Genomic DNA, 27,185 nt, shown 5'->3' on the forward strand with positions numbered 1-27,185 from the left:
GAAAGAGATGGGTGACTCCAGACCAGATCCAGTTGAGGTGTGGGTGATGTGGCCACTTGATGCCCGTGAAGTGGTACCCCGATCAAACCGTTGACACCACACCAACTCCCTGCCCTCGATACACCACAGTGGAGATACTCCCTAACTCAACGAAGATCCCGCTAGCTCTCCTTATCAACTTTTCTCCGTCTGTATGGCTGAGGAAGGGTGCACTGTCCCTCCTGCCAGGGAAAGTCGGGAAATGCAAAAACGCAGGTTTTAACGACTAAAAGTTTGCAGACACACTGCCCATAAGCATGAGGTGCGACTGTATTTGTAGAAAAGACACATGAGAGATCTAAAAACGTTCTTCTGTTGCTTCCCCACAGATCTGCTGATCTCAAACAGCTGCATTCCATTCCTGGGATCTGCCGAGGGCTTTGATTTTCAAACTATTCTGATAGATGAGGAGAGAGGGAAACTGCTCCTGGGAGCCAAGGATCACATCTTCCTGCTCAACTTGGACAACCTCAACAAAAACATACGGAAGGTGAGAGAACATCGTTGGTCACCTCTGGCTTTAGTCACATTCAGGACTGAAGGCAAATGCCCTTAATTTTCTTGGGCTGTGCTTAAAGTCATCCCCCTTTGCCCCAGAGCTCATCGAAGAGGGCTGTGATGGTCTAAGTCTGGACATGCTAGGTTGCTGACTATATTTAAAATTCAGATCAGTGGTTTAAAAGTGCTAACATGCAGGGGGTACGAGGATGGGGAGAAGTGCTGGGGCGAGGGAATCAGCTAGAAATAGCAGAACACATTGGAAATAGGTCCCTCAAGCTCTTTTTACTGACGTAGCTCCACCTGTATGGCTGAGGAAAGCTGCACTGTCTCTCCTGTATCAGGAAAGTCAGGAAGTGCAAACAGGGATGATCCTCTTCTGTAGCCTTGTCCCACATCATAAATTACACCAAATTGGGCAGAACCCTGAGGTAAATCCCCAGCAGACCCAGGTAAGGAGTTTACCCACAGTAAACCACACAGTCGCTAAGCTTAACTATTTTTTTATCATGTCAAGGTAAGTTTAGTCAAGGAACTCGTCAGACCTCATCATGGATTTGGACAATTTCACTACATTTTAGAACACAGATCGTCACAGCACTGTACAGGCCTGTGATGTTGTGCTGACCCCTTAACTTACCGTAAGATCCATCTAATCCTTCCCTCCCACACAGCCCTCCATTTTTCTATCAACCATGTGCCTATCTAAAAGTCTCTCAAATGTCCCTAATGTATCTGCCTCTACTACCACCCCTGGCAGTGCATTTCACCCTCCAAAAAACCTACTTCTAACATTCCCTCTACACTTCCCTCCAGGTCATATTAAAATTGTGCCCTCTCACATTAACCATTTCCACCCTGGGGAAAAGGTGCAGACTGTCCACTCTATCCATGCCTTTATTTCCTTATACATCTCTCATCCTCCTTCACTCCAAAGAGAAAAGCCCCACTCACTCATCCTATCCTCATATGACGTTCTATACAATCCAGGCATCATTCTGGTAAATCTGGGAAAGCCCCTCCTAAAGCTTCCACATCTTTCTTATAATGACTTTGGCTGAGTTCTAGCTTGCCAGGTATCCATGTTTTAGTGAATCATATAGCTAGTGTTTAACTCCCAGATATCAGGTATTAAAGGCCCTGGAAAAGTAAAAATGATCACAGAATTATCCATTTTCCCCCACATCCTTCTCTTCCACTAATATCCTTACCCGGACCAGCTAATGTATAGCTCCAGTCTCAGATCGTTGGTGTTGCTGACCTCACGGCTGAGTGCTGTCAGAAGGAAGAAGGGTGAAATGTGAACTATGCAGAGCAGTCTGGCTGATTATTGCAGTCATAGTGTCTTACTGCCTGGGAAAGGCCCTTCGGCCCAAATGGTACATGCCAACCAAAAAGTCCATCTAAGCTGGTCCCATTTGCCTGTGTTTGTCCCATATCCATTTAACCCTTTCCCATCCATATTCAAGTGTCTTTTAAATGTTGTTAATGTATCTGCTCCAACCACTTCCTTTGGCACCTCATTCCATATCCTGACAACACTCTTTGTGAAACACTTTTTCCTCTGGTTCCTCTTAATTATTTCTCCTGTGACCTTTAGTTCTTGATTTCCTGACTGGGCTGTAAGACTTACAGCCCAGTCCATCATAGGTAAAGCCCTCCCCACTACTGAGCACACCCACAAGGAGTTCTGTTGCAGGAAAGCAGTATCTATCATCAAAGACACAACCACCCAGGCCAGGCTCTTTTCTCCCTGATGCCATAGGAATAAGGTACAGGAGCCTCAGGACTCACAGCACCAGATTCAGGAACAGTTATTACCCCTCAATCATCAGGATTTGAAACAAAGGGGATGGCTTCACTCAACTTCACTGAACTGTTCCCACAACCTATGGACTCACTTTCAAGGACTCTTCATCTCAAGTTCTTGATATTTATTGATTATTTATTTACTTTTTTGGGTTTTTTTTCTTTTTGTATTTGCAGTTTGTTGTCTTTGGTTGTTTGCCTGTTTTGTTTGTGAACCCTTTCATTAATCCTATTGAATTTCTTTGTATTTACTGTGAATGCCCATGGAAATGTTGTATATGGTGACATATATATGGTAACTTTGGTAATGAGTTAACTCAAGGTTCAATTTATTGTCAAATAAGCATGTTCAATACAATTCTGTAATTTATCTTCTCCAGAGAGTTAACTTTGAACTTTGAACCTACCTATGCTCCCCTTTAACATTACCCATCAGTCTCCTACACTCCAAGAAATAAAGACTAAGCCAGCTCAACCTCTCTCTAGAAGTCAGCTCCTCTTGTCCTGGCAAACATCCTCATAAATCTTTTCTGTTAATTCCCCTTTTGGACTGACTAAGTGAGTCACTCAGTTCCAGAGCAGTTTGGAACCCTGCCCTTCTTGGTCAGGTATGAATCCTGCAGGAAAAAAAATGAACTACATAATGTATTCTAACCAAGATTCCAATTAGATGGATTTCTGTCTGGGTTCACATTTGAGTCTTAGGATAACTGACAGAAGGGGTTTGAAACCTGGTGGGGATATCAAAGTCTGGTATGCAGAGAGTCATTTCCAATTCCTGTGAACCCAATTAATCCAAATAATTCATTAATCTGCTGATTAGTGAGCAACTGTTAACCACTGCCCTGCCAAATATTCAGAAAACTATGGTTAATTTAATAAGCTAGCAACCTTGGCAATTAAAGCTTAACAATTTCTTTATAATTTAATTTTTGAAGATTTGCCAAGTTAAGTTCAAATGTATCATGAGGTTCACTGTTGCAATGGGACATTTCAAATACAATGAGGACCTCTTGTTTGATGATTGGATGCAATGGGGTGAAGGAGTGTTTCTTTTCCAGAACTAGAACAAAACCATTGGCAACGTTCAGATTTCTTTTCAAAGTTTGCAGAATATAGTGTGAGTTTGCATGAAGAGTGAAAGGAAGATGGAAATATGACCCATGAATAAACCATCTAGAGACAGAAGGCGTAGAAAGTGTGACAACCTCATCTGCCCTGTCTTTCGATGTAGTTTGTATCAATTACAGTCAGACATTATTTTCTAAGTGCTGTCTACTGCTCGATTGCTGGAAGAATTTGACCTTTTTTATGCATTTACACAAGTATCGAACTTCAGATGAAGTATTGAAGGTAGTCCTGGAAGAAATTATATTCCATGAAGTAAAGATAAGAATCAGAAAAATTTCAAACTTGGTGGACTGTGGTTTAGGGTAAAATTCTCTGTGACCTCAAGCTGCAAACCAACACCTGACCATCTTAGAAGAGTGGGCTTCCCTGTCTCTTCTGATGATTTTTCCATAGAAAATGACGCAACCAGGCAGCCTGATCAAAAAAATAAGAGTTCTTACAGGTATCGAAACAGGAAGTAAAAAGCTCTAACTTTAACTCTTAGATAGGCACATGGATGATAGAAAAATGCAGAGCCATGTAGGAGGGAAGGGTTAGATTGATTTTAGAGTAGATTAAAGTGCTGACACAACATCGTGGGCCAAAGGGCCTGTACTGTGCTATAATATTTTATGTTCTATGTCCTTTGCTCTTTAATGAACTTCTAAACATTTTACCAAGAGTGAAGTCAAGATTGCGGTACAGTTTTGAAGTTAAGGGTAATGCTGAAACATCACAAAAAATTCTACTACATTATTTTCCATATTTTTTATTCATGGAAATTTGCAGATGACATTAAGAGAAATAGACTTCACACAGAGCACAACAGAACAGAAATAGACCCTTTGGCCCATCTAGTCCAGGCTGAACTATGTAAGAAGTAATTTTCAGGATGTCTCTTTAATTTAGTGACCTCATAAAGCAATGCAATTTCAATGGGATTTTCAGTAATGTGCACCATAGAAGAGGGTAATTCTTCCAGGTAACCTTGGTGAACACCAGTAGTTTCACTGTCATTTGTCATTGCAAAATCGAGAATCACAGTTTATTTGTTGAGGACCAATGATTTTGATCAATAAATCTTCGACGTTGTTTAGATTAAAAAGTATAGAAGTTGCCGAAGTTTTCATGAAGTATTTAGCAAGTAATTCAATGTAAAGTTTATTTTAAAAAAAAATCCAGGCCTGGTTTGTCATAATGTGATGTGCTTTCACTGACAATGTGTATATAAACTGTACATTTATGAGGATCACGTCCGAAAAAAAATTGCTAACAGCTCTCATTCCACTGAGAAACAGTTTCAGAAGATTACATTTTACAGGTAGTGCGTAGAAAATGTCACACAGAATTATATTAACTCTCATATTAACTCTCCTCACTGCCCAACTTGATCTTGTATGACAGCATCTAAAACCAAGGGCCACTCCAAATGACTGGGTGACCGGTTTTAATCTGCCTTTTGGAAAAATTGGCTCACACTGGTCTTGCTCCAGGTTCCCCGTGCAACGTTCGTTTCCGAGGGTATTTCTGAATTCCGTTGTCCATGTCACAGAGATCCCTGGTGATTCTGGACACAATGTTAGTGTATGGTGGCCTTTCCGCTGTAAATTCCAGGTACAACTATTGGCCAAGAGAGATTTGTTTTGGCTGCAATTCCGTGGATGGCAGAAGCCCACTGGTACCTCTCCCAACTAACCAAACAGTTCAGTTCATATTTTAGCCAATGTAAACATGCACTTTTTCCAATGAGAGCAAATGATGGAAATGGTTTATTAGTTTATTCCCTTCATTCGCTAACCCCTGGGATGTGAGGCAATCACAACACTTAACTGGTCCTCTGACTGAGTTGATCCAACTCTGCAGGGACTGAAGATCAAATCTGATTCGTCTCAAGCTGTCAGCTTGGCAGAGTGCTGCCTTTGCTTAAAGAACATTTGATTCATCCTCAATACATTGGGGGAATCCTCCACTGTCAGAAGGGAGATAACCATCGGGCTCCTGACCTGCGCGGATAACCTCGCTCAGCTCACTCAGTCCCGACGAAGGGTCTCGGCCCAAAACTTTGACTACTTATTTCAACGGATGCTGCCCGACCTGCTGAGTTCATCCAGCTTGTTTGTACATGTTGATTTGACCACAGCATCTGCAGTGTACTTTGTGCTCACTCAGCTCAACACTGAAGACTCACTTTCAAGGAGTTAACAGCTCACGTTCTCAGTATCATATATTTTATTTGCAAAACTTGTCTTCTTTTGCATGTTGGTTGGTTGTCAGTATTTTCTTATGTAGAGTTTTTCATAAATTCTATTTCTTTATTTTCCTGCAAATGTCCATAAAAACTTAATCTCAAAGTAGTGCATGGTGACAAATAAGTATTTAGACAATAAATTTACGTTGACTTTGACTAAATAGGCAGGTGTGGAAGGTAGAGGTCCGAATATCACAGGACAAAAGGGATCAGGCAACTTTTCACCTTTGGCCTTTGTGGAAACACGTTTCCTGGTCATTCGGACATTCGGAGCATCTCACCAGGCTGAGAGTGACTCCAGACAATGGTGTCACATCACTGAGTCTCCCTGGCATTTGTCAATGAGCAAAAACATCACTGACTCAGTCGTGCAAAACCACACTCCCAGAACGGGTCAGAGGAACAGTATTGTGGAGTCAATGTCGCACTTTTTGACACCCCACCGTCATTCCATCCTCCAACGGGGCACAGCTCAAGGTACGAGGGTCACTCTCCATTGGCCTGTATGGCGCATTTCCAATCATTCATTGGTTATGAGCTATATTGCATGACGTGGGCGAACATGGTCTATCCTTGACCATGATTGTTCTTGGCAAATTTTTCTACAGAAGTGGTTTGCCATTGCCTTCTTCTGGGCAGTGTCTTTACACGATGGTTTATCAGTGCTCTTCAGAGATTTCCTGGCATCAGTGGTTGCATAACCAGGACTTGTGATATGCACCAGCTATTCGTATGATCATCCATCACCAGCTCCTATGGCTTCATGTGACCCTGGACAGAGGGGTTGAGGTGCTACGCAGGGGCTGTACTTTGACCTACAGGCTAGTGGCGGGATCTCCTTTCACATCCTTTGGCAGAGGGATATCTCCATCCAGCTATCCCGGATTTCCAATAACGCTGGGGAATATTCTACCACTTGGAGCAAACCAACCTCTCATCACCACTCCGAATGTTCGCTCTCTCCACCACCACCACATTGTGGCTGTCCGTAGTTCCAGCTACTAAACATATTGACTACTCCAGCAGAACCTCCCAAACTTCCCCACCGGTAAGGACAAAGGCCCATAGCACTAGAAAAACAGCATTCAAAGTAAAAAATGACATAAATAAAACACAAAAAATTAACGCAACTAGAACAAAAGAACAGTCAATTTAGTGCAACATGATCTATGAGGTCACAGTGTTGCTCTAATGAGGTCATGATTGGGGTTTTGCTGGTTGGTTCGAGTATCAAATGGTTGAGGGGAAGTAGCTGTTCTTGAACCTGATGGTATGAGACTTCCCTCCTGCTTGATAGTAGCTGCAAGAAGATGGCATGATCCACATTACCCTCTTGAGACAATCTTCCCCCGGTACTTATTTAATTATTTATTTAGGGATGCAGTGCAGATTAGGCCCTTCCTACTGTTCATTGCATGCTGCCCGACAATCCACGTTTAACCCTGACATAATCACGAGATAATGTACAGTGAAGCTACATGGTATGTCTTTGGGCTGTGGGAAACCAGAGGATGAGGAGAAAGCCCGGGCTTTCCACAGGAAGGACGTAGAGAAACTCCTTACAGAGAACACTGGAATTGAACTCTGGACTCTGAGGCCCCGAGCTGTAATAGTGTTGCTCTAACTTCTGCACTACCATGGCATGGCGCCACCACTGCTGATGGTGAGGTGAGATATTCCTGTGATGTACAGTTTTGGCAGATAAAGAATGTACAGATATATTGAGCTCAGAAGAGAAAGTAAGGAGAGAATAGATCCCATTAGAGATCAGTATGTTCTCTCTGTGGAACCACAGGAGATGGGCGAGGTCTTAAGTTAATATTTAAGACCTCTATTTACATTGGAGAAGATCTGTATTTACATTGGAGAGAACCAGTGTAGCAGGAAGAGAATAATGATGTGAACTGTCTCAACAATGAGGTGTTGCATAAAAGCAAACCATTCTTTCCCACTGTTACCACAGACCCCTCCCCGCCTCACTAAATTTTCAGCCTCGGAGTTCTCATTAATAACCTTGTGAGTTTGAATTTCAAACGGAGGATTGTATCAGGTCATCTTAAAGGCAGAACAAGGATTTTTGATGATAAAGGTTTATTTGGTGCAGGGAACGCCTCTTACAGCATTCAGTTCTGGTGTCTTTGTGGAATCAAATTTCAGGAGAAGGAACAGGGGTTCTTAATACAGCCAGGACTGGTTCTTCCTTCTTTATCCACTGGTAAAGTCCAGAGCCTAGCTTCAAAGTTCGAAGTAAATTTGTTATCAAAGTATGTGTATGTCTTTATAAGCTACTTTGACATTCATTTTCTTGCCCGCATTCACAGCAGAACAAATAAATACAATAGAATCAAAATGAAACTACAAAGAATGGCAAACAACCAATGTGCAAAAAAAAGACAAACACTGCAAATATAAAAAATAACAAGATAATAAATATAAATAAATAATACTGTGAACATGAGTTGTTGAATCCTTCAAAGTGAGTCTGTCGGTTGTGGAATCAGTTTGGAGTTGAGGGGAGTGAAGTTATCCACTCTGGTTTAAGAGCCTGATATGTTGAATCAGTTCAGAGCTGAGGAGAGTGAAGTTATCCACACCAGTTCATGTCTGATGGAGCCTGAATTTTTGTCAAGGTCAATGACATGGGGAATTTGCATAAATTTCTTAGAAAATTCGAGGCACTGCCTTGCCTTCTTTGTAATGGTACTTACATGGTGGTCCCTGGGCAGAAAGTACTCACCTTTGGGTTCTGTGCATTAAACCTACTGTTGGTTTCTTTCTGTCTGATGTTCTGATCCCTGCTTCCCGTAGACATAAGTACAATTTTAATGCCAGTCCCACACACTTCTGATCTCCTTCAGTGGATCCATGGCTACGTCACCTTTGTCTTAGTACTGATATGTCAGTCCTTGCATGATTTCCCTTTTCCATTTTAATTCAAGTGTGTTCTCTCCCTTTTCAGCTTTACGTAGTTTTTCCTGATCAGTACCCTTTCCACTTTCCCTTGCCTTGGTGTGAAGTCTCAATCAGTTTAATGTGGTCTCTCATCCTCTGCTGACTGTTTGGTTTGTTTATACCCAGTGCCTTTTGCCTCTGAGGTGTGTGCTAGCCATCATTACCATACCAAGCTCTACATTAAATATTTCCAGTTGTTTCTCTGTTAGGTCTGATCGTTGGTTCCTTTCTCATCACTTCCAAGTTTGTTTTAGGTAAATATAAGTAGCAGGGTAACACATGGAGCAGAGGACGAGAATATAAAAGCAAGGATGTGATGCTGAGGCTTTATAAGGCATTGGTCAGACCAAAATTTTAGGTCCCTATCTAAGAAAAGGTATGCTGGAATTGGAGAGGGTCCAGCGAAGTTCATGAAAATGATCTCAGGAACAAAGGGTTAATGTATGAGGAGTGTTTGTTGACTCTGGGCCTGTACTCACTGGAGTTTAGAAGAATGAGGGCAGATCTCATTGAATCCTATCAAATATTGAAAGGCCTATATAGAGAAGTGTGGAGAAGATGTTTCAGGAGCCTAGAACCAGAGGGTACAGTCTTAGAATAGAAGGATATCCCTTGGAACAGATATAAGGAGGAATTTCTTTAGCCAGAGTGTGGTGAATTTGTGAAACTCATTGCTACAGACGGCTGTGGAGGCTAAGTCATTGGGTATAATTAAAGCAGAGGTTGATAGGTTCTTGATTAGTAAGGGCATCAAAAATTACAGAAAGAAAGTAGGAAAATGGGGTTGAGAGTGAAAATAAATCAGCAATGATTGAATGACAGAGCAGATTCGATGGGCTGAATGGTCTGTTTCTGCTCCTTTGCCTTATGGTCTCACTTCTCCAGATACTCGGTTTCAATCCCAACTTCAAGCTCTGTCTACGTGGATCTTCTAGATTCTATAATACCATATGACATACGGTCTTACAGTCATTCCATATGTCAAGATGGCCTAAGGTGTGTTGGCCTTCATTACTCAAGGAACTGAGTTCAAGAGCTTTGAGGTAATGTTGTAGCTCTATGAAACTCTGGTCAGACCACACTTGGAGTATTGTGTATATTTCTGGCCACCTCATTATAGGAAGGATGGAGCTGCTTCAGAGAGGGTACGGAAGATATTTACCGGGATGCTGCCTGGATTAGAGAGCATGTCTTATAAGGGTAGGTTGGCTTTTCTCTTTGGAGTGAAGGAGGATGAGGGGTGACTTGATAGAGGTGAACAAGATGACAAGAGCCATTAATAGAGTGGACAGGCAGGGACTTCTGCCCAGGGTGGAAATGGCTAAAATGAGAGGGCATAATTTTAAGGTGTTTGGAGGAAAGTATAGGGTGGAGGGGAGGGGATGTCAGAGGTAGGTTTCTACACAGAGAGTTGTGGATGCAATGAATGCACTGCTGGGGGTGGTGGGTAGAGTCTGATGCATTACGGATATTGAAAGAACTCTTAGTCAAATGAATGGTAGAAAGTTGGAGAGCGAAGTTGAAGGGGCGGTTAGATTGATCTTAGAGAAATTTAAATAGTTGGCACAACACCATGAGCTGAAGAGCCTGTACTATGCCGTACTCTCCTATGCTATGCATTTAATATTTCAGTAATATTTGAGTAACATTGTTTGATTAAGCATTCTTTATTGTTTAAATAATTCATTACAGGTTATATGTAGAAGTACGTGAATGACATACGTCATTATGCCACCACATCATAAGAACGCGCCTCGCTAAACGTAAAAACAAAGAGTGCATGTTTGTCCTGGTCTCCTTATGTTTTTCTTTTGATTAGTTTTATATTTTGGAGGTACAAAACATAACAAAGAGGAATTCTGAAAGTTGGAGCAGAGAAATTAAGAGTTGAGATGTAATGTGGCAATTTACAAAGCACTGGCCAGGCCACACCTGAAATTTCCATGGGAACAGGAACAGAGTTAAGGAAAAGTGCTGCGTTAAGCTGTTTTATTATATCCTTCTGTTCTATAAACCTCACTTTATAACCACTTTAGAAGTAAACTCTGGATGGTTTTCCTGCCTAAGAAAAGGAAAATGCAATATTTCCTCGAAAGTGAAAGAATTTAGCACATTTGAATTTAGCACCGAAGCAGCTTGGTAAAAGGCTTCCTTTGACACTTTATCACTCCCAATAAACCCATTCATTTTCCTGCAGTTCTCCTCAGTAAAGTATCCCGCTGATTTAGATTGCAACATTATGCCAACTACTGTGTGCCAAGGGCAATCAGCGTCAGCGTCCAAAAGCACAATATTTCTTTGTCCTTCACATGAGTGTGAAGGAAGTTAAAATACGAGTAACAGCAATGTGTGTTCAAGGAGCAAGCCTTTAAATTGAAAGAACATTGAATATATTGAAAGGAGAAAGATTTCATGTCTCAGGTCAATTTTCCTTTGGCTCACGCCCAATATTTCTTTTACAAAAATCTATTCTGTCAACAGGATGTGTGTTATTAAGAGGCAATGCATAGTATATGTAATTGAAATGTTGTTTGCAATAATGTTTTGGAATAATGTGGTCAATTACATACTATCTGCAAATAGATCACAATAGGGTTTTCTGTTCAGCTTTTTGTCCTGTGGGGGCTTTGGCCATGAGCAGTAACATCATGAAGGATCCCATCCCACACACCCTGCTCATGGACTGTTTGTCCCACTCACATCAGGGAGGAGGCTGCGCCACATCGACGCCAGGGCCAATGCAGTCAAAAACAGTTACTTGCCCCAAGTAAAGCTGATCGCTAGCTCCACCACTGCTTTATAATTTCCTGTCGGTCATCTTATGTAGAGCCTAGCGTTAATTTATAGACATACAATCAATCAATGTATATAAGCTATCTCAGGTATTTAGACTTATTGTGTTTTCTTTATTATTACTGTGCTCTTTATCTTGTGTTTTTGGGCTGTATTGGATGTGGAGTAACAATTATTTTGTTCTCCTTTACACTTGTGTACTGGAAATGGCATTAAACAATCTTGAATCTTGAATCTTGGATTATATAGAAAATACCAGCGTTTGAGAATAATATTCGGTGTGTGTCAGTGTCAGTTTCAATTTTGCCAGCGTGCTTGCAGGACTTCCTTCAGTCTGAGGCTAATTACTGATCTTATGTTTAGAAAATGTACACCTTGAAGTTGAGATGTCATCAATACATTCATGTTTTGCAGATTCTGCTGATAGTCTTTTCTGTTCAAGAATTCACGGACCATTCAGAAATCTGATAGCAGAGGGAAAGGAGCTTATTTCATTTAGAGATACAGTACGATAACAGGCCCTTCCGGCCTAACGAGCCTGCACCACCCAATTACACCCAATTAATCCGCTAACCCATACATCTTTGGAATGTCGAGGAAAACCAGAGCACCTGAAGGAAACCCAAGTGGTAATGGGGAGAACACAAAAACTCCTCACAGACGGCTGTACAATTGACCCTGGATCACTGGCGCCACAGCAACATTACACTAGGCTGCTCCTGAATTGTTGAGTGGATCTTCAAGCTCCTGTACCTCCTCCCTAATGGGAGATGAGATGAGGATAGGGAGGGTACCTAGTGATGGATACCACCTTCTGGAGATGCCATCTCTTGAAGCGGTCCTCAGTAGTGCAGAGTTGTGGCCAAGGTGGAACTGGTTGAGTCTTCAACCCTCTGCAGCCTCTTTCGATCCTGTGCATTGGAGCCTCCAAGGTTCAACAAGGCAGAATATCCTCCATGATATATCTGTAGAAGTTGGCTATAATTTTCGAAGAGATACCAAATCTCCTCAAATTCCTAAAAATACAGAACTACTGATGGGCCTCATAATTGTATCAGGATATTGGTTCTCAGTACTTTCAGCTTCATTCCTCCTCAGATCTTCAGACGTGTCTTGGCCCATGAACACTCTCTTTTTATTCCTTTTCAAAGTTCAAAGTCAAGTTTATTATCAGAGTACATCCATGCCACCACAAACAACCCTGAGATCCTTTTTCTGCCGACGTCCTTAGAAAATCTATAGAACAGTAACTGTAATTTGTAAACATCAGGAACTGTTAACTGTAAACAAACTGTGCAAATGGCAAATATAAATAAATAGCAATAAATAATGAGCATGAAAAAACAAGATAAAAGGGTCCTTAAATGAGTGTAGTTATCCCCTTTTGTTCAAGATCCTGATGGTTGAGGGGTAGTGATTGTTCTTGAACCTGGTGGTGTGAATCCTGAGGCCCTTGTACCTTCTACCTGGTGGCTGCAGTGAAAAAAGAGCCTGGCCTGGATGGTGAGGATCTTTGACGATGGATGCTGCTTTTCTACAGCAATGTTTCATGTAGATGTCCTCAATGGTTGGGAGAGTTTTACCTGTGACGTACAGGGCCAAATCTACTACCCTTTGTGGGATTTTCCACTCAATGGCATTGGTGTTCTCATACCAAGTCATAATGCAGCCAGTCAGCACACTTTCCACCTCACATCTATAGCAATTTGTCAAGATTTTTGATGACATGCTAAAGCTCCACAGACTCCTGGAGAAGTAGAGGCGCTGTCGTGCTTTCTTCGCAATTATTTTTATATGATGGGTTCAGGACAGTTCCTTAGGAATTTGAAGTTACTGACTCTCCACCTCTGATCCTCTGATAATTACTGGCTCATGGACCCCTGGTTTCCCTCCCTTGAAGTCTACAATCAGCTCTTTGGTCTTATTGGCATTGAGTGAGAGGTTGTTGTTATTACACCACTCAGCCAAGTTTTCAATCTCCTTCCTGTACGTTGAATCATCAACCCCCCCCCCCCCCATACAGCCCACAACAGTGGTGTCATCAGCAAACTTGTATGTGGTGTTGGAGCTGTGCTTAAGCCACACAGTCATTGGTGTAAAACGAGTAGAGCAGGGAGCTAAGCACATATCCCTGCGGTGTTCCTGTGCTGATGGAGGTTGTGGGGGAGATGTTTTTGCAAATCCGAACTATTTGTTTAAACTATTTACTTATACATTTAAACCCCTCCTATCCATTATTTATTAAGGATATGGATGCAAGAGGTTTTGAGGGCTATCGGCCTATTCTAAGATCAGTCTAACCCTTCCCTCCCACGTAACCCTCCATTATTCTATCATCCATATGCCTACCTAAGAGTTCCTTAAATGTTCCTGATTTACTTGCCCCCATCACCACCCCTTGGCGGTGTGTTCCATGCACCCACCACTCTCTGTGTAAGCTAAGAAGCTGCCTTTGTCATCCAGCCTATACTATCCACCAATCACCTTAAAATTATGGCCATTCGCCATTTTTGCCCTGGGGAACTGCGAAGCCATCAGACTAATGAGCACAAACCCTCCAAGTTGATGTGTAACTTTAGGAAAGGAAGCCTGCTGAATTTACCAGATAGATTTCAGATTCTGATTCTGATTCAAAATCAGAATCAAGTTGAAAATCAATGACATATTTTGTGAAATTTTAAATCTACTCCTCATCTTTTTTTCTCCGGTCCTGCTGAAAGGTCTGGGCCCGAAACGTCGACTGCACTTTTTTCCATAGATGCTGCCTGGCCTGCTGAGTTCCTCCAGCATTTTGTGTGTGTGACTCAGATTTCCAGCTGCTGCAGATTCTCTCGTGTTGTGAAATTTGTTGTTTTGCAGAAGCAGTACAGTGCAAAAGACAAAAATACCATTAATCACAATAAAATCAGACATAACACAGACAAAAAGAAATTCTTCACATTGAATAAGAAATTTAGGTTTTATTTCTCACATGTGCATGGAAACATACAATGAAACAAATGACACACCTAAGCATGGGCTGGGGACAGCCTGCAAGTTTTATTGGAGTTTCCTAATTCACAGTGGTGCTGAACTGGCTCAGCAAGTTAAGTTTTAGGGCAATGAAGGCAATGAAGCTTCGTTCCCTTGAGCCACAGATAAATAACAAATCACAGTAGACCCTGGAAACTTGGTTGGGCGAGGCGCATGTACCCAGTAGCTGTCAGGAAAGGTCAACTCGTGATTGCATTTCAGTATTACTCAATTCTCAATGGTGAACAACAAAACATTTACACTCTGCTGTCTTCACACTTTAATTTTTCAGATTCATTGGCCTGGAAGCAAGGAGGGAATGGAAATGTGCAGGCTAGCGGGGAAGCATCCCTCTGTAAGTATCACGATTGTGCCTCCAGAGAGATCGAAGAAACTCTGAACTCTTCCACCCATGCTACCTAACTATTACTTGTAAAATTCTGTTTTAAGATAATGGCACTAATGACCTCTGGATTTCGAGAAGGCATTCAGCACAATAAACCATGAGCTGAGATGAAATAGAAAGCCAATTACTGACTTGATTAGATGATAAAACACAGCCACTATAATGAGCGTGCCGTGGTTTGGGGGAAGTGACTGGTGATACCCTACAGAGATCTCTCTGCTGGGACACAACCACTCACCGTTCATTAGTAACTTCATTAACACAGTGAGAGCCATATGTGCGTGTACAGATGACCCAGAAACAAGAAATTGCCAGGACTCATTGGACTTAGTTAAGGGGTAAAGACAAGCAGTATGGACCATTTACACTGGAGAATGAGGGACAAACATACAGAGGTGTATCCAATCATGAGGGGCAAAGATAAGGTTAATGCACTCAGTCTAGGGGGCACAGATAGGGTGAATACACTCAGTCTAGGGGGCACAGAAAGGGTGAATACACAGTCTAGGGGGCACAGATAGGGTGAATACACTCAGTCTAGGGGGCACAGAAAGGGTGAATACACAGTCTAGGGGGCACAGGGTGAATACACTCAGTCTAGGGGGCACAGAAAGGGTGAATACACTCAGTCTAGGGGGCACAGAAAGGGTGAATACACAGTCTAGGGGGCACAGAAAGGGTGAATACAATTAGACAAGGGGGGCTGAAAGGGTGACTACACTCAATCTCTGTAACCCCTCCACTACTGGGGCAATCAAAAACTAGAGGGCACTGGTTTACGATGAGAGCGGAAATATTTAATAGAAACCTGAGGGCAGCTTTTTCACCCAGAGGGTGGTCTGCATTATAGAATGAGCTGCTAGAGGCAGGTACGTTAAAAAAACGCCTGTAACAACGGAGAAGATCCTTGCGGTCAATCTGAACTCTGAAAGTCGCCACTCAGCTAGTCAGGACAAAGTGTGTGTGAGAGTGTAGTGATTCCCCTCCATTACACTCTGCTCTGACTTCACGATGTAGGAATTGGAAAGGGCAAATCAATTCGAGATACAAGATTAATGAAGGTCTATACTTTGGGTGAATTGGGAATATATTGTTATTCTCTCATTGTTGATTGAACAATCCACTGGAGTTCCCTTTGACTGGACTAGGATATAAAAGCAAGGACGTGATGCTAAGGCTTTATACGGCGTTGGTCAGACCACATTTGGAGTACTGTGAGCAGTTTTGGGATCCATATCTCAGAAGGGAAATGCTGGCATTGGAGAGGGCCAAGAGGAAATTCACGGGAATGATTCTGGGAACAAAAGGGTTAACATACGAGGAGTGTTTGATGGATCTAGCCCTGTACTCATTTGAGTTTATGGAGAACGGGGGGTGGCGGATCTCATTGAAACCTATTGAACATTGAAAGGCTGAGATAGAGTGGACGTGGAGGGGGATGTTTCCTGTAGTGGGGGATTCTAGGACTGGAGGGTACAGCTTCAGATTAGAGGGTCGGCCCTTTAGAACAGAGATGAGGAGGAATTTCTGCAGCCAGAGAGTGGTGAATTTGTGGAATTCATTGCCACAGGTGGCAATGGAGGCCAGGTCATTAATTATATTTATAGCAGAGGTCGATAGATTCTTGATTAGTCAGGGCATCAAAGGTTATAGAGAGAAGGTAGGAGAATGGGGTTGAGAGGGATAGTAAATCAGGCATGATAAACTGATACAGTAGACCTGATGGGCCGAATGGCTTAATTGTGCTTCTATGTCACCTCATTTCTCACAGCTGTTCCAATGCAACAGCAGGAGAAACAAGACTTGTCCTAATTCTGCTCCAATTCTCATGGTCTATGGAACACCTCTGCAGAATTCTGCATGTGCAGCATCGCTGGTTCAAAGATTCAAGACTCAAAAGTACGTTTATTATCAAAGAACGTATGAACTACACAACCTTGAGATTTGTCTGCTTCAGGCAGCCACAGAGCAAGAAACCCAAAAGAACCCGATTATAAAATACCAATCCCCAATGCGCAAAGAGAGAGAGAAAAAACCCCACAAATCTTGCAAACGATAGAAACGAGCAATAACGTTCCGAGCCAACTTGAGTTCATAAATCCATTTCCCCAAAGCAGCCAGGGTAGGCCGAAGCCTCAGTTCATCATAAAAGCTTGCAGACACAGAGCACAGCAGCCGAGGCAGTCTCACAGCCTCAGCGTCGCAGAGAGTGGCGTGAACACCACGGGCGAACGAGTGAAATCAGCCTCACCTCCGGTCCCAACACCCTGCCTTCCCAGTCTATCTGGGCCAACACTTCAATCGTCCACACAGCAGAACATGCCTCGCATTAGGACCTGGACCCTGCTGCAGCGAAATGCTTTGGGCCCTAGAACGTGCCACTCAGCGATTCGCTCCGGGCCTAGATTCCACCACCCAGCAAGAAGGCATTCTCAACTTCTCCAGATCGGCTCAGCACTTGGAGCGATCCAACTTCACACCTGGGTTAGTTGGACGGGTGTCGAAACTCTTCCTCTTTGAATCGCTCACTCCATCTGCATCGATTTTGCAACGCACCAGCACGGCTCATCCCTCGAACCCGCTTCGCCTTCCCTCACCTCTTCATTGTTTGCAGCGATAGTTCACCACAATTTACTTCAGTAAAAGTCTTCATAAAACACTAGCTGGGCCGCATCTGGAGTATTGCATACAGTTCTGGCCGCCCCACTGTAAGAAGGATGCCGAGGCTTTGGAGAGGGTGCAGAAGAGATTTACCAGGATGCTGCCTGGTTTAGAGGGCATGTGCTACAACAAGAAGCTGGATAAACTTGGGATGTTTTCTCTGGAGCAGTGGAGACTGATTGGAGATCTGACAGGAGGTTTATGAGATTATGAGAGCCTCAGGTAGAGTGGACAGAGAGTATCTGTTTCCTGGGGTTGAAATGCCAAATACCAGAGGTGAAGGTGCGAGGCGGTCGGTTCAAGGGGGATGTGAGGGGTAAGTTTTTTACTCAGAGAGTGGTGGATGCCTGGAATGTGCTGCCTGGTGTGGTGACAGACACAACTACATTAGAGACTTTTAAGGGATGTTTGGATAGGCACATGGATATAAGGAGGATGGAGGGATAGGGACGTGGTGTAGGTAGGAGAGATAAGTGTTTGAGTGTTTTTGATTTGTTTTTTAGTGGGTTTGGCACAAGACTGTGGGCTGCATGGCCTGTTCCTGTGTTGTACTGTTCTATGTTTTATGTCCTATGTAACAGGTCCTCCAAAATGATAACACTGAGAAATTTAAAGTTGATCACTCTCCGCCTCTAATCCTCCAATGACAAATGGCTCATGGACCTCTGGTTTGTCTTAAATTAATTTTAAAAAGGTTTCTAAAATAACATAAAAAAGAAACATGAAAAGTACTTTCTATATCATTAACTGAACCCCACTGGCAATTTGGATCTGGTCGCACGAAAAGGCTCAGATAAGCACTAAGCACAAAATTGTGGGTGCGTGTATTTTACCTCTGGCTGTATTTCCTGAGAAGGATGGGTGTAGGAATTTCTGCATGAAGGAATATATCTGGGATGTAATGAACAATTGGAGCTTGTATAAAATGGAGATGAAAATGAACATTAACTTTGGCAAAAGGAGGTACTGTAAGTTAAAGATTTCTCAGGACCCCCTTCTTCCCCCAGCTTCAGGACCCCGTTGAGAAAGGATGACAGAGTACCCGAGATGATGAATGCAGCCTCTTGGTGCTCAGTGCCAAGGGTCACATTAATGAAACACGTTTTCTGGCAGTTTCAGTCTGGTTCCCTGTTGACACGGGGTCAGAGGGCACAGCTCTGAAGCCAGAGTCGAGGTTTTATTGAAGAGTAATGTGTAAGGGGGGCTTAGTTGGTGGATTTCAACACTTCAGCCTCGAGGACTGTTCTGTCATCACGTTTTTAATAATGACAATAATTCATCTTTGTTTAAGCTAATTAAGTCAAATACTCCATGGATGCATTGTCCTTCACTCTGAAGTTAACATCGAGGCAAAGCAATGTTGGTTTCAATAGCAGTTTCCTTTTTCAGTTCTGGATTTTAGTCGTGCTTAATAAATAAACTTTTGTTTGTGCTCTGTTAAAAACCGAACCTATTAAACAATAAATTTAAGACAAAGGTACCATCTGTACTTAAACCAAACCATAATTACTTAGGCCCCCTTCCTTTTCTTGTGGAGTTTTGGCATCATTAACAATTCTTGGCCTTAGGATCAGCTTTTTTAATAACGCCAGAAAGATTGAAGAATAAAATTAAAGAATTAACAGAAGTTATTTATTAAATGTGCAGACACAGAAATTTTCCTTTCTTTGCCAACAATCCTTAGATTGAACTGATTCTGCCTGGATTCCTTGACAGGAGCAGAAAGGAAGATAAAAATCCAATAGTCGGAATTCTGCGGCTTTCAGTACTAATGAAGATTTAAACTACAGTTCAAGCAGTTTGCGGAAAAAGAACAACAAATGTAAACCGTGGTTTAATCCACATCCAACCCTATTACCAATGTCATCCATTCTGGAAACTTGTCTGAAAGTCCGGCAATTTTCTCGCTGACAATTGAACAACTTTTTTTTCATGTTTTCTCATTTTGCCTGTGATCTTGTGCATCTTTTCTTACTGGAAACAACAGCCTAGCTAGGGGCTCCCTTTATGGATCAGTAAGTCTACCGAGTGATTTGCTTTGATCACTCGTCTCTGCTGCCGACGGAAATCTCAGTTGATTAACCTGGTTCTTGGGTTAGATCATAAGAAAGAGAACACAGAATGGTCGAGCATAGCAATAGACCGTTCGGCCCAGGACGTCTATGCTGTCCGTGATGCCAAGTCAAGTTAATCACATCTGCCTGAATGTTGTCTCCGTTCCCTGCCTGTTCCTGTCTGTCTGTTTGTTAAACACCTTTATCATATCTGCTTCCACCCCCCCCCCCCCCCACAGAGTGTTTCAGGCACCCACCACTCTCTGTTGACAAAACTTGTCCCAAGAATCTCCTTTCAACTTCCCTCCTCTCACCTTAGAGTTCTGGCCTCTAGTATCTAAATTTTCCGCATGGAAAAGGGCTAACTGTCTACACTATCTATCACCACCATTATCATCATTATGTGCTGTGTCCCATGACATAGGTGATTATGGTCTTGACCATGACTGTTCTTGGCAAATTTTTCTACAGAAGTGGTTTGCCATTGCCTTCATCTGAACAGTGTCTTTAGAAGACGGGTGACCCCCAGCCATTATCAATACTCTTCAGAGATTGTCTGCCTGGCGTCAGTGGTCACATAACCAGGATTTGTGATATGCACCGGCTGCTCATACGACCGTCCACTTCCTGCTCCCATGGCTTCACGTGACCCTGATCGGTGGGGGGCTAAGTGGGTGCTGCACCTTGCCCAAGGGTGACCTGCTGGCTAGTGGAGGGAAGGAGCTTACACCTCCTTTAGTAGAGATGTATCTCTACCCACCACCCAAACCCTCTCTATGTCTCTGATGATTTTATACATTTCTATCAGGTTTTCCTTCAGCATTCAAAACTCCAGAGAAAACATCTCAGATGTGTGCAATCACTTCCCATAGCTAATACTCTCCAATCCAGGCAGCGTCTTGGTAAGCCTGTCCTGCACCCTCACTAAAGCCTCCGTACCCTTCCTGTAATGGGGCAACCAGAAGAGCGAATAGGGGCGGAATGGCCCCTCAAACTTTCTCCAATATTCAACAGGAAGATTAGAAGATCAGCTTTATTTGTCACATATACAGAACATCAGAACATTGAAGCATACAGTGAAATGCATAGTTTTTGCACAGTCCGAGTGGCGCCATGCCTCTGTCTCCAACGCAGCCCACAGCTTGCTGACTCTAACCAGAAAGTTTTTGGTTTGGAAGGTGGGACGAAATTGGAGCGCCTGGAAGAAACCCGGACGTTCTCGTCATGGGAAGGATGTACAAACTTCTTACAGACAGCATAAATATATAAGTACAAGTGTGTACTTGCAATATAAACAGTGGTTTCAAGTGTTTACAGCGCAGTGCAGACCCTTGCTGTTAGACCCTTCTTTTCCCTGTGGTACACGATGTTATTGCAATTGCAGTTTTCTGCTTCAATTCAAATTTTAAATTCTTATTTTTTAACTTTTATCTTTTATTGAAGTATGGAACATACTTCAATGAAAGTTTAAAAAAACCCAATTTGAAACGTGGGCTGCATGATAATGTAGCAGTGGTGTATTTAATATTTCAGTAGTATTTAAGTAATCTTGCAAATATATTGTTTGATCATGCATCCGTGTTTGTTTAAATAATTTGTTTCAGGTTATATGTAAAAGTACGTAAACACCATACATCATTATGCCGCCACATCACATGAGTGCAATTCGCTCAAGTAAAAACTAAACTAAGACCAGCTCTCCTGGGCTTCTGTCTTTTTATTGCAGTTGGTTTTAATATTTTGAAATTATAAAACATAACAATAGTGGTTAGCGCAACACTTCACAGCGGCTGCAGTAAGATTGGGGTTTGATTCCCACGGCTGCCTTTAAAGAGTTTGTCCATTCTCCACATGACCATGTGGGTTTCCTCCAGGTGCTCTGGTTTCCTCCCACACTCCAAAAAAATAAGTACAGTTACGGTTAATGAGTTGTAGACATACTCTGTCAGTGGGGGAAGCGTGGTGACATTTGCATGTTGCCCAACACAAACAGTATAATCTGTATCTTCAAATGCACATGTGACAAATAAACTCTCAACTATCAGGCCCTTGAACCAGAGGGGATAATTCCACTCAAGAAAAGTACAGTTGCTGATGCACGTTGACTGAGAGGGTTACTTGACCTTGTAGATCACACAGATTCGGGAGTAGTCATTACCCCTCAAGCATCAGGCTCTTGAACCAGAGAGGACAACTTCACTCACCCCATCACTGAACTGTTCCCACAACTGATGGACTCACTTTCAGGACTCACGCCACCAGCTTCATCAGCGGTTATTATCCCTCAACTACCCGGCTCTTAAACCCAAGAGGATAATTTCACTCCACTTCACTCATCCTATTATAGGTTCTCACTTTCAAGGACTCTTCATCTCATGTTCTCGATATTTATTGCATATTTATTTATAATTATTTTCCTTTATTGTTATTTCTTTGTATTTACTGTGAATGCCTGCGGAAAGAAGAATCTCATGGTTGTATATGGTGACATAATTATACTTGGTGATAAATTTACTTTGAACTTTGAAGGAGCATTCTGTAGGTATGGGGCTGGATGGAGCCAGGCACGAGCTGTTGTGGACTTGTTCCTGCCCCTCCTGCGCTGATGATGTTTTCTCTTTCTCCAACAGAGGGACTGTGCAAATTTCATCCGAGTCCTTCATAATTACAACAAGACCCATGTGTATACCTGCGGGACTGGGGCTTTCCACCCAATGTGCGCCTTTATCGAGATGGGAGCCCAGGCAGAGGTAAGTAACTTTAGCTGTTGTTATAACTGGTGCATGGCAAGGTAAGGCAGAAAATGGAATGAGCATCATCCATCATCTGCCTTCAAAGAGATTTTTCATCGCACTAGGCTGATATTTTACACAGTTGGTGCATGCTTAATACAAAGAGATTCATTCATTCCAGACAGGTTTCTGAGAAGTAATCTTTATTTTTATCAGGAGCCTGTGTTTCAGCTGGATTCACACAGTCTTGAGTCTGGGAGACTGAAATGTCCCTTTGACCCTCTGCAACCTTTTGCCTCAGTGCTAACAGGTAAGAAATCATATCGCCCCCATTGGCATGTCTTGAGGAGAACGATCTCCGCCATTAATGAGAACCAAATGTTACTTATGATCTTGGTTTCTTTCTCCAGCTTTGGAAGGAAAGGAGTCGCCGACTATCTTACAAAGAGATATCTTCTTCCTAATTGTTATTTATTGAGATACTGCACGGAATAGGCACTTCCGACCCCTCGAGCCTTGCCACCCAACAATGCCCCCATCTAATCCTAGCCAAATAATGGGACAATTTACAATGACCAATTAGCCTACCGACTGGTACGTCCTTGGGATGTGTGAGGAAACCAGAGCACCTAGCACCTCATGTGGTCACAGGGAGAACGTACAAAATCCTTACAGGTTTTGGTGGGAAATAAACCCTGGTCGCTGGTTCTGTGAATTATTGTGCTAACCACAATGTTAGTGTGCCGCCCCTTTTTCTCCAGGTCCTCTGGTTTCCTCCCACAGTCCAAAGACAAGACCGGGTAGGCTAATTGGTCATCGTAAATTGCCCCGTGATTAGGGTAGGGTTAAATCGGGGTTGTTGGGGAGATGCTGAGAGGTGCTGTTCAAAGGGCCAGAAGGACTTATTCCATGCTCTTTCGTCAAATAAATAAAAATAAGTAAATCAAGGAGAAGTTCAAGATTCCCTGCTCCCTCCCCGTTTCCCAACCATGATTCCCCTCTCCCTGCCCCCTTCCCACTCTCAGTCCACAATGGAGACCCAGGTCAGAATCGGGTTTATCACTCACTTATGTCATGAATTTTTTATTGTGGCAGCAGTACGGTGCAATATGTAAAATTACTACAGTACCGTGCAAACGTCCTAGGCACCCTAGCTACATGTGCCTTAGACTTCTGCACAATACAATATATGGTGTGAGATTTGTTGTTTTCTGGCGGCGGTAAATTGCAGAAGTATAATATAACTATCGTTATGTCCTGTACATTCCCTGGCCTATGTTTCCTCTTTAACCTGTGTTGCTGTTCCCTGGGACACCTGCTATTACCCTTCCATTGCTGGGACCCGACGGGGACCGCTTAAAAACAAGGCCATTCCCACTTCCACTCCCACTCTCTCTCTCTCTCCCAGTCTGCAGCCAGCACTACCACATCACACATCACTTCTTTTCCCTTTACCTTAATCGTAATTTAATAAACGTCTTTGGTTTGTAATTCCTGTTGTGGTCTGACTCCTTCATATTGCTTCCTGAGAGCCAAGGCTGTAACAACGATAAATTACAAAATAAATAAATAGCGCAGTGAAGGAATAGCGAGGTAGTGTTCACGGGTTCGTGTACCGTTCAGGAATCTGATGAGGGAGAGGAAGAAACCATTATTGAATTGTTGCGTGTGGATCTTCATGCTCCTGTGCCTCCTCCCCGATGGTAATAACAAGACGAGTAGCAGTGATTACTAATAGTAGGGATAGCATCACGTACAGCCTAGTTTAATTTGTCATCATTTTCAGTACTGGTATCGTGGGCCAAATAGATTCTTCCTGTTCTGTGTAAGTTCTACCTCCGTTCTGCCAGAGTGAGTCAACTTTTTCCATCTCGAGTGGAGATGGTTAAAATTATTTGTGCAAAAGGAAGCGGAGAGAAAGACTCTCATTTGATGTGTCTGATTGGGTGAGCTTAGATCTGGGCATGGTCTTTAACCCCTATGTCCTATCGTGTTACTGCAGACTGTACCCCTGCCCCCATGCCCGACAGCAGTCTAACCCTATAAAGTATCAGGAAACATGATATTTGCTGCTATTTCTGCCAGGATTAACTGCTTCAGAAGCATTCCACTTACTTTACAGCTGAAATAAGCAAATCTCTGCCGAACCATGATTCTGGTCGGATCCAGCTGAAGAAAATGCCAGAACTCTACATATAACTTTTATTACATGTCGTAGGGAAAGTGACTGCAAGAGTGAAAATAAAACTTCACCAGAGCTGTAGTTCAGCAACGTATACCCCCCCAAAGTTTAATGCAAGCAGACAGCAGAAAAAAATCAGGGATTTGCTTTCACTTTTAGCAGGCTTTATGCCATGCCTGACATTTGGATTTAAATATTACATTAACACAGTCTTGATACCGATCTCTGAGACTGAAAATAGGTAATGGCAAAATTACTGGACCTGTGCAGAGCAGTGGTAGTTCAGAGCGATCAACACTGTTCAGTTGGAAATCCGTGCAGAAGCCTCCTCTGTGAAATTATCTGAATATATCAATAGTGATCACCATGTGACTTCACTCCGTCCTCTCCAGCAGCTGGGCCTTCGGCGGATATCTGCTGGGGAACTGACCTGCCACTGAATCCATCCTCAGTGATCACCAACACAGGTTTCAGACACAGCTCTGCTGTCAATTGTGCACCAGCCTTTGGGGTAATCATCACAACCGGCCGTTCCAAGAACCGCACTTTTTCAAATGATCACAGCAATGTTTCCTTGTGGTCTTCATTTGAGGGTGGTACAAGCCACAAAAATGCTCTCATCCCATTGATAAACTTAGTTGTCAGAGGCTACAGCAACATCACCAGTAAAGCAGCATCTCTGTCTCCCTGGTGATACCTCCCACTTTCTCTTTCTCTCCCTCTCCCCTTCCCTCTCCCTCTCATTCCCCTCCCTCTCCTTCTGCCCTCTCTCCCTTTTCACTCTCTCCTCTCCCTTCCCTTCTTTCTCCCTATCTCTCTCTCTCCCTCCCTCTCCCTCTCTCTCCCTCCCTCTCTCTCCCTCCCTCTCTCTCCCTCCCTCTCTCTCTCTCCCTCCCTCTCTCTCCCTCCCTCTCTCTCCCTCCCTCTCTCTCTCTGTCTCTCCCTCTCTCTTCTCTCTCTCGATCTCTCTCTCCTCTCTCCCCTTTTATCTATCCCTCTCTCTCACTTGCTCTCTTTTATTGCCCTCTCCCTCCTTGTCCTGTCTCCTCTTCCTCCCCTTTTTTCTCCCTCTCTCCCACTCACCTATTTAGTCCTTCTGAAGTAAAACAACACCAAACCTCGAACCTTGAGACAGATTTGACCTTTGGTAGCACTTCTCGCTTGTTCATTAACGTAACCACACGCCTTCCATCCTTCAGTGCGATCAGCGATCATAAACCTGGGGCAGGAATTCATGGAACACCGTCAATGCCATTCCAGATACAAGGTTGAAAGTGAATCTTATTCTTGAAATGTCACACTCACCCCACTGAATCATGGGAAAACCCAGTTTAAAAAGTTTTCCAAAGTAATTTTGTATTTTAATGTATTTCTTGATTCACTGTTCTATGATTCTAGGAAGGGAGAGAGTCGGGTTTGAGTGTAGGTACTGTGTGTCACCGTGGTGTACTTTGACTTGTGGTGCACCCCACAGACATTAGGGGCTAACTTAGCATTGAAGGCCAGGCCCGAGGGAGTGTTGAACAGCAGACAAACGGCTCAGCGTCTGCACAAAACAGCAGCAATTAGTAACTTGCCTGGGTGTCGTCTCCTGCCATAGAAGGCAGCCAGTGGAGTACATTTCCCAGCCTGGACACTTGAGTCAGAGGGCTGAGAGAGAGACAAACAAAGTTACCTTTACAATCCCGAGCATGTCACATATCCTGGGCGTCAGAAGGCTTGATCCATTTTTAAAATTCCTGCTGCTAAGTGTGAGTATCTCTTGACAAGTTAAGCTGTGCAGTGGACAGAGAGGGAGAGAGTGGGGCTTGAGAACGAGCAGTGGAGGATGAGCTTGGCGCACTGCCTGTCAGTAGACACTGAGTAATTATGTCGTAATTATGCTCTCTCTCAACATCAGTGACGTAGAGCTGGGGGTATCTGACTGATAGCTTTGCAAGACAGCCACAGGAGCGACCAACAATCTGCTGCAGGAACGGAGCAGGTCGAGCAGCATCTATGGAAGTGAAGGAATTGCTGAGGTTTTGGATCGAGATCCTACATCAATACTGAGTGAACTTTTAGAAATGTTTGAAATGATAAGATTATAAAACCATAACAGAAGGGACGGTTTGCGCCTGAGCTGGAGGGGAACGAATATCCCAGCGAGAAGGTTTGTTAATGCTGCACGAGGGATTTAAACCAGAGGGGCAGGGAGATGGGAACCAGAATGCCAGAACAGTTAGTGGGGAGGTTGTGGAGGCAGATGTTGGTAGGACCTCAGACAAAGTTAGGAATCAAAAAGTTGAGCACGGTGCAACTAGTTTCCTGAGCTGTGTCTATTTCAATGCAAGAAGTATCGTAGGAAAGGCCGATGATAATGCTGAAGATGAGGTAGCTGGTTTACAAACAGGGGCAATGTGTAGTGAGGAGAAGCCACCGACAGGGCAAAATTGCAGTTAACAGGATGAGTTGCAATGTAAAAGGCAGACAAAATCGAAAAGGGTGAATACAGGACTGAAGGTGTTGTATTTGAATGCGCGCAGTATACGGAATAAGGTAACTTGCAGCACAGTTTCAGATTGGCAGGTATGAGGTTGTTGGCATCACTGAATCATGATTTAAAAGACGATTATAGCTGGGAGCTTAATGTCCAACGATACACATGTATTGAAAGGACAGGCAGGGAGGCAGATGTTTTGTTGGTAAA

General features: G+C 43.1%; 1 protein-coding gene across 9 annotated transcripts in view; it reads left to right on the forward strand.

The window, feature by feature from the left end:
• The window catches only part of sema3d (sema domain, immunoglobulin domain (Ig), short basic domain, secreted, (semaphorin) 3D), a 253,023-nt gene that overhangs the window by 134,358 nt on the left and 91,480 nt on the right, over positions 1-27,185 (forward strand). For all 9 annotated transcript variants that reach the window (XM_073066459.1, XM_073066460.1, XM_073066463.1 and 6 more), the window contains exons 3-6: positions 369-529; positions 14,754-14,816; positions 22,213-22,332; positions 22,531-22,624. In XM_073066459.1, the coding sequence (XP_072922560.1) occupies positions 369-529; positions 14,754-14,816; positions 22,213-22,332; positions 22,531-22,624 (438 nt within the window). The remainder of the gene's footprint in view (positions 1-368; positions 530-14,753; positions 14,817-22,212; positions 22,333-22,530; positions 22,625-27,185) is intronic.

Source organism: Hemitrygon akajei, chromosome 14, assembly GCF_048418815.1.
Source record: "Hemitrygon akajei chromosome 14, sHemAka1.3, whole genome shotgun sequence".
Lineage (NCBI taxonomy): Eukaryota > Metazoa > Chordata > Chondrichthyes > Myliobatiformes > Dasyatidae > Hemitrygon > Hemitrygon akajei.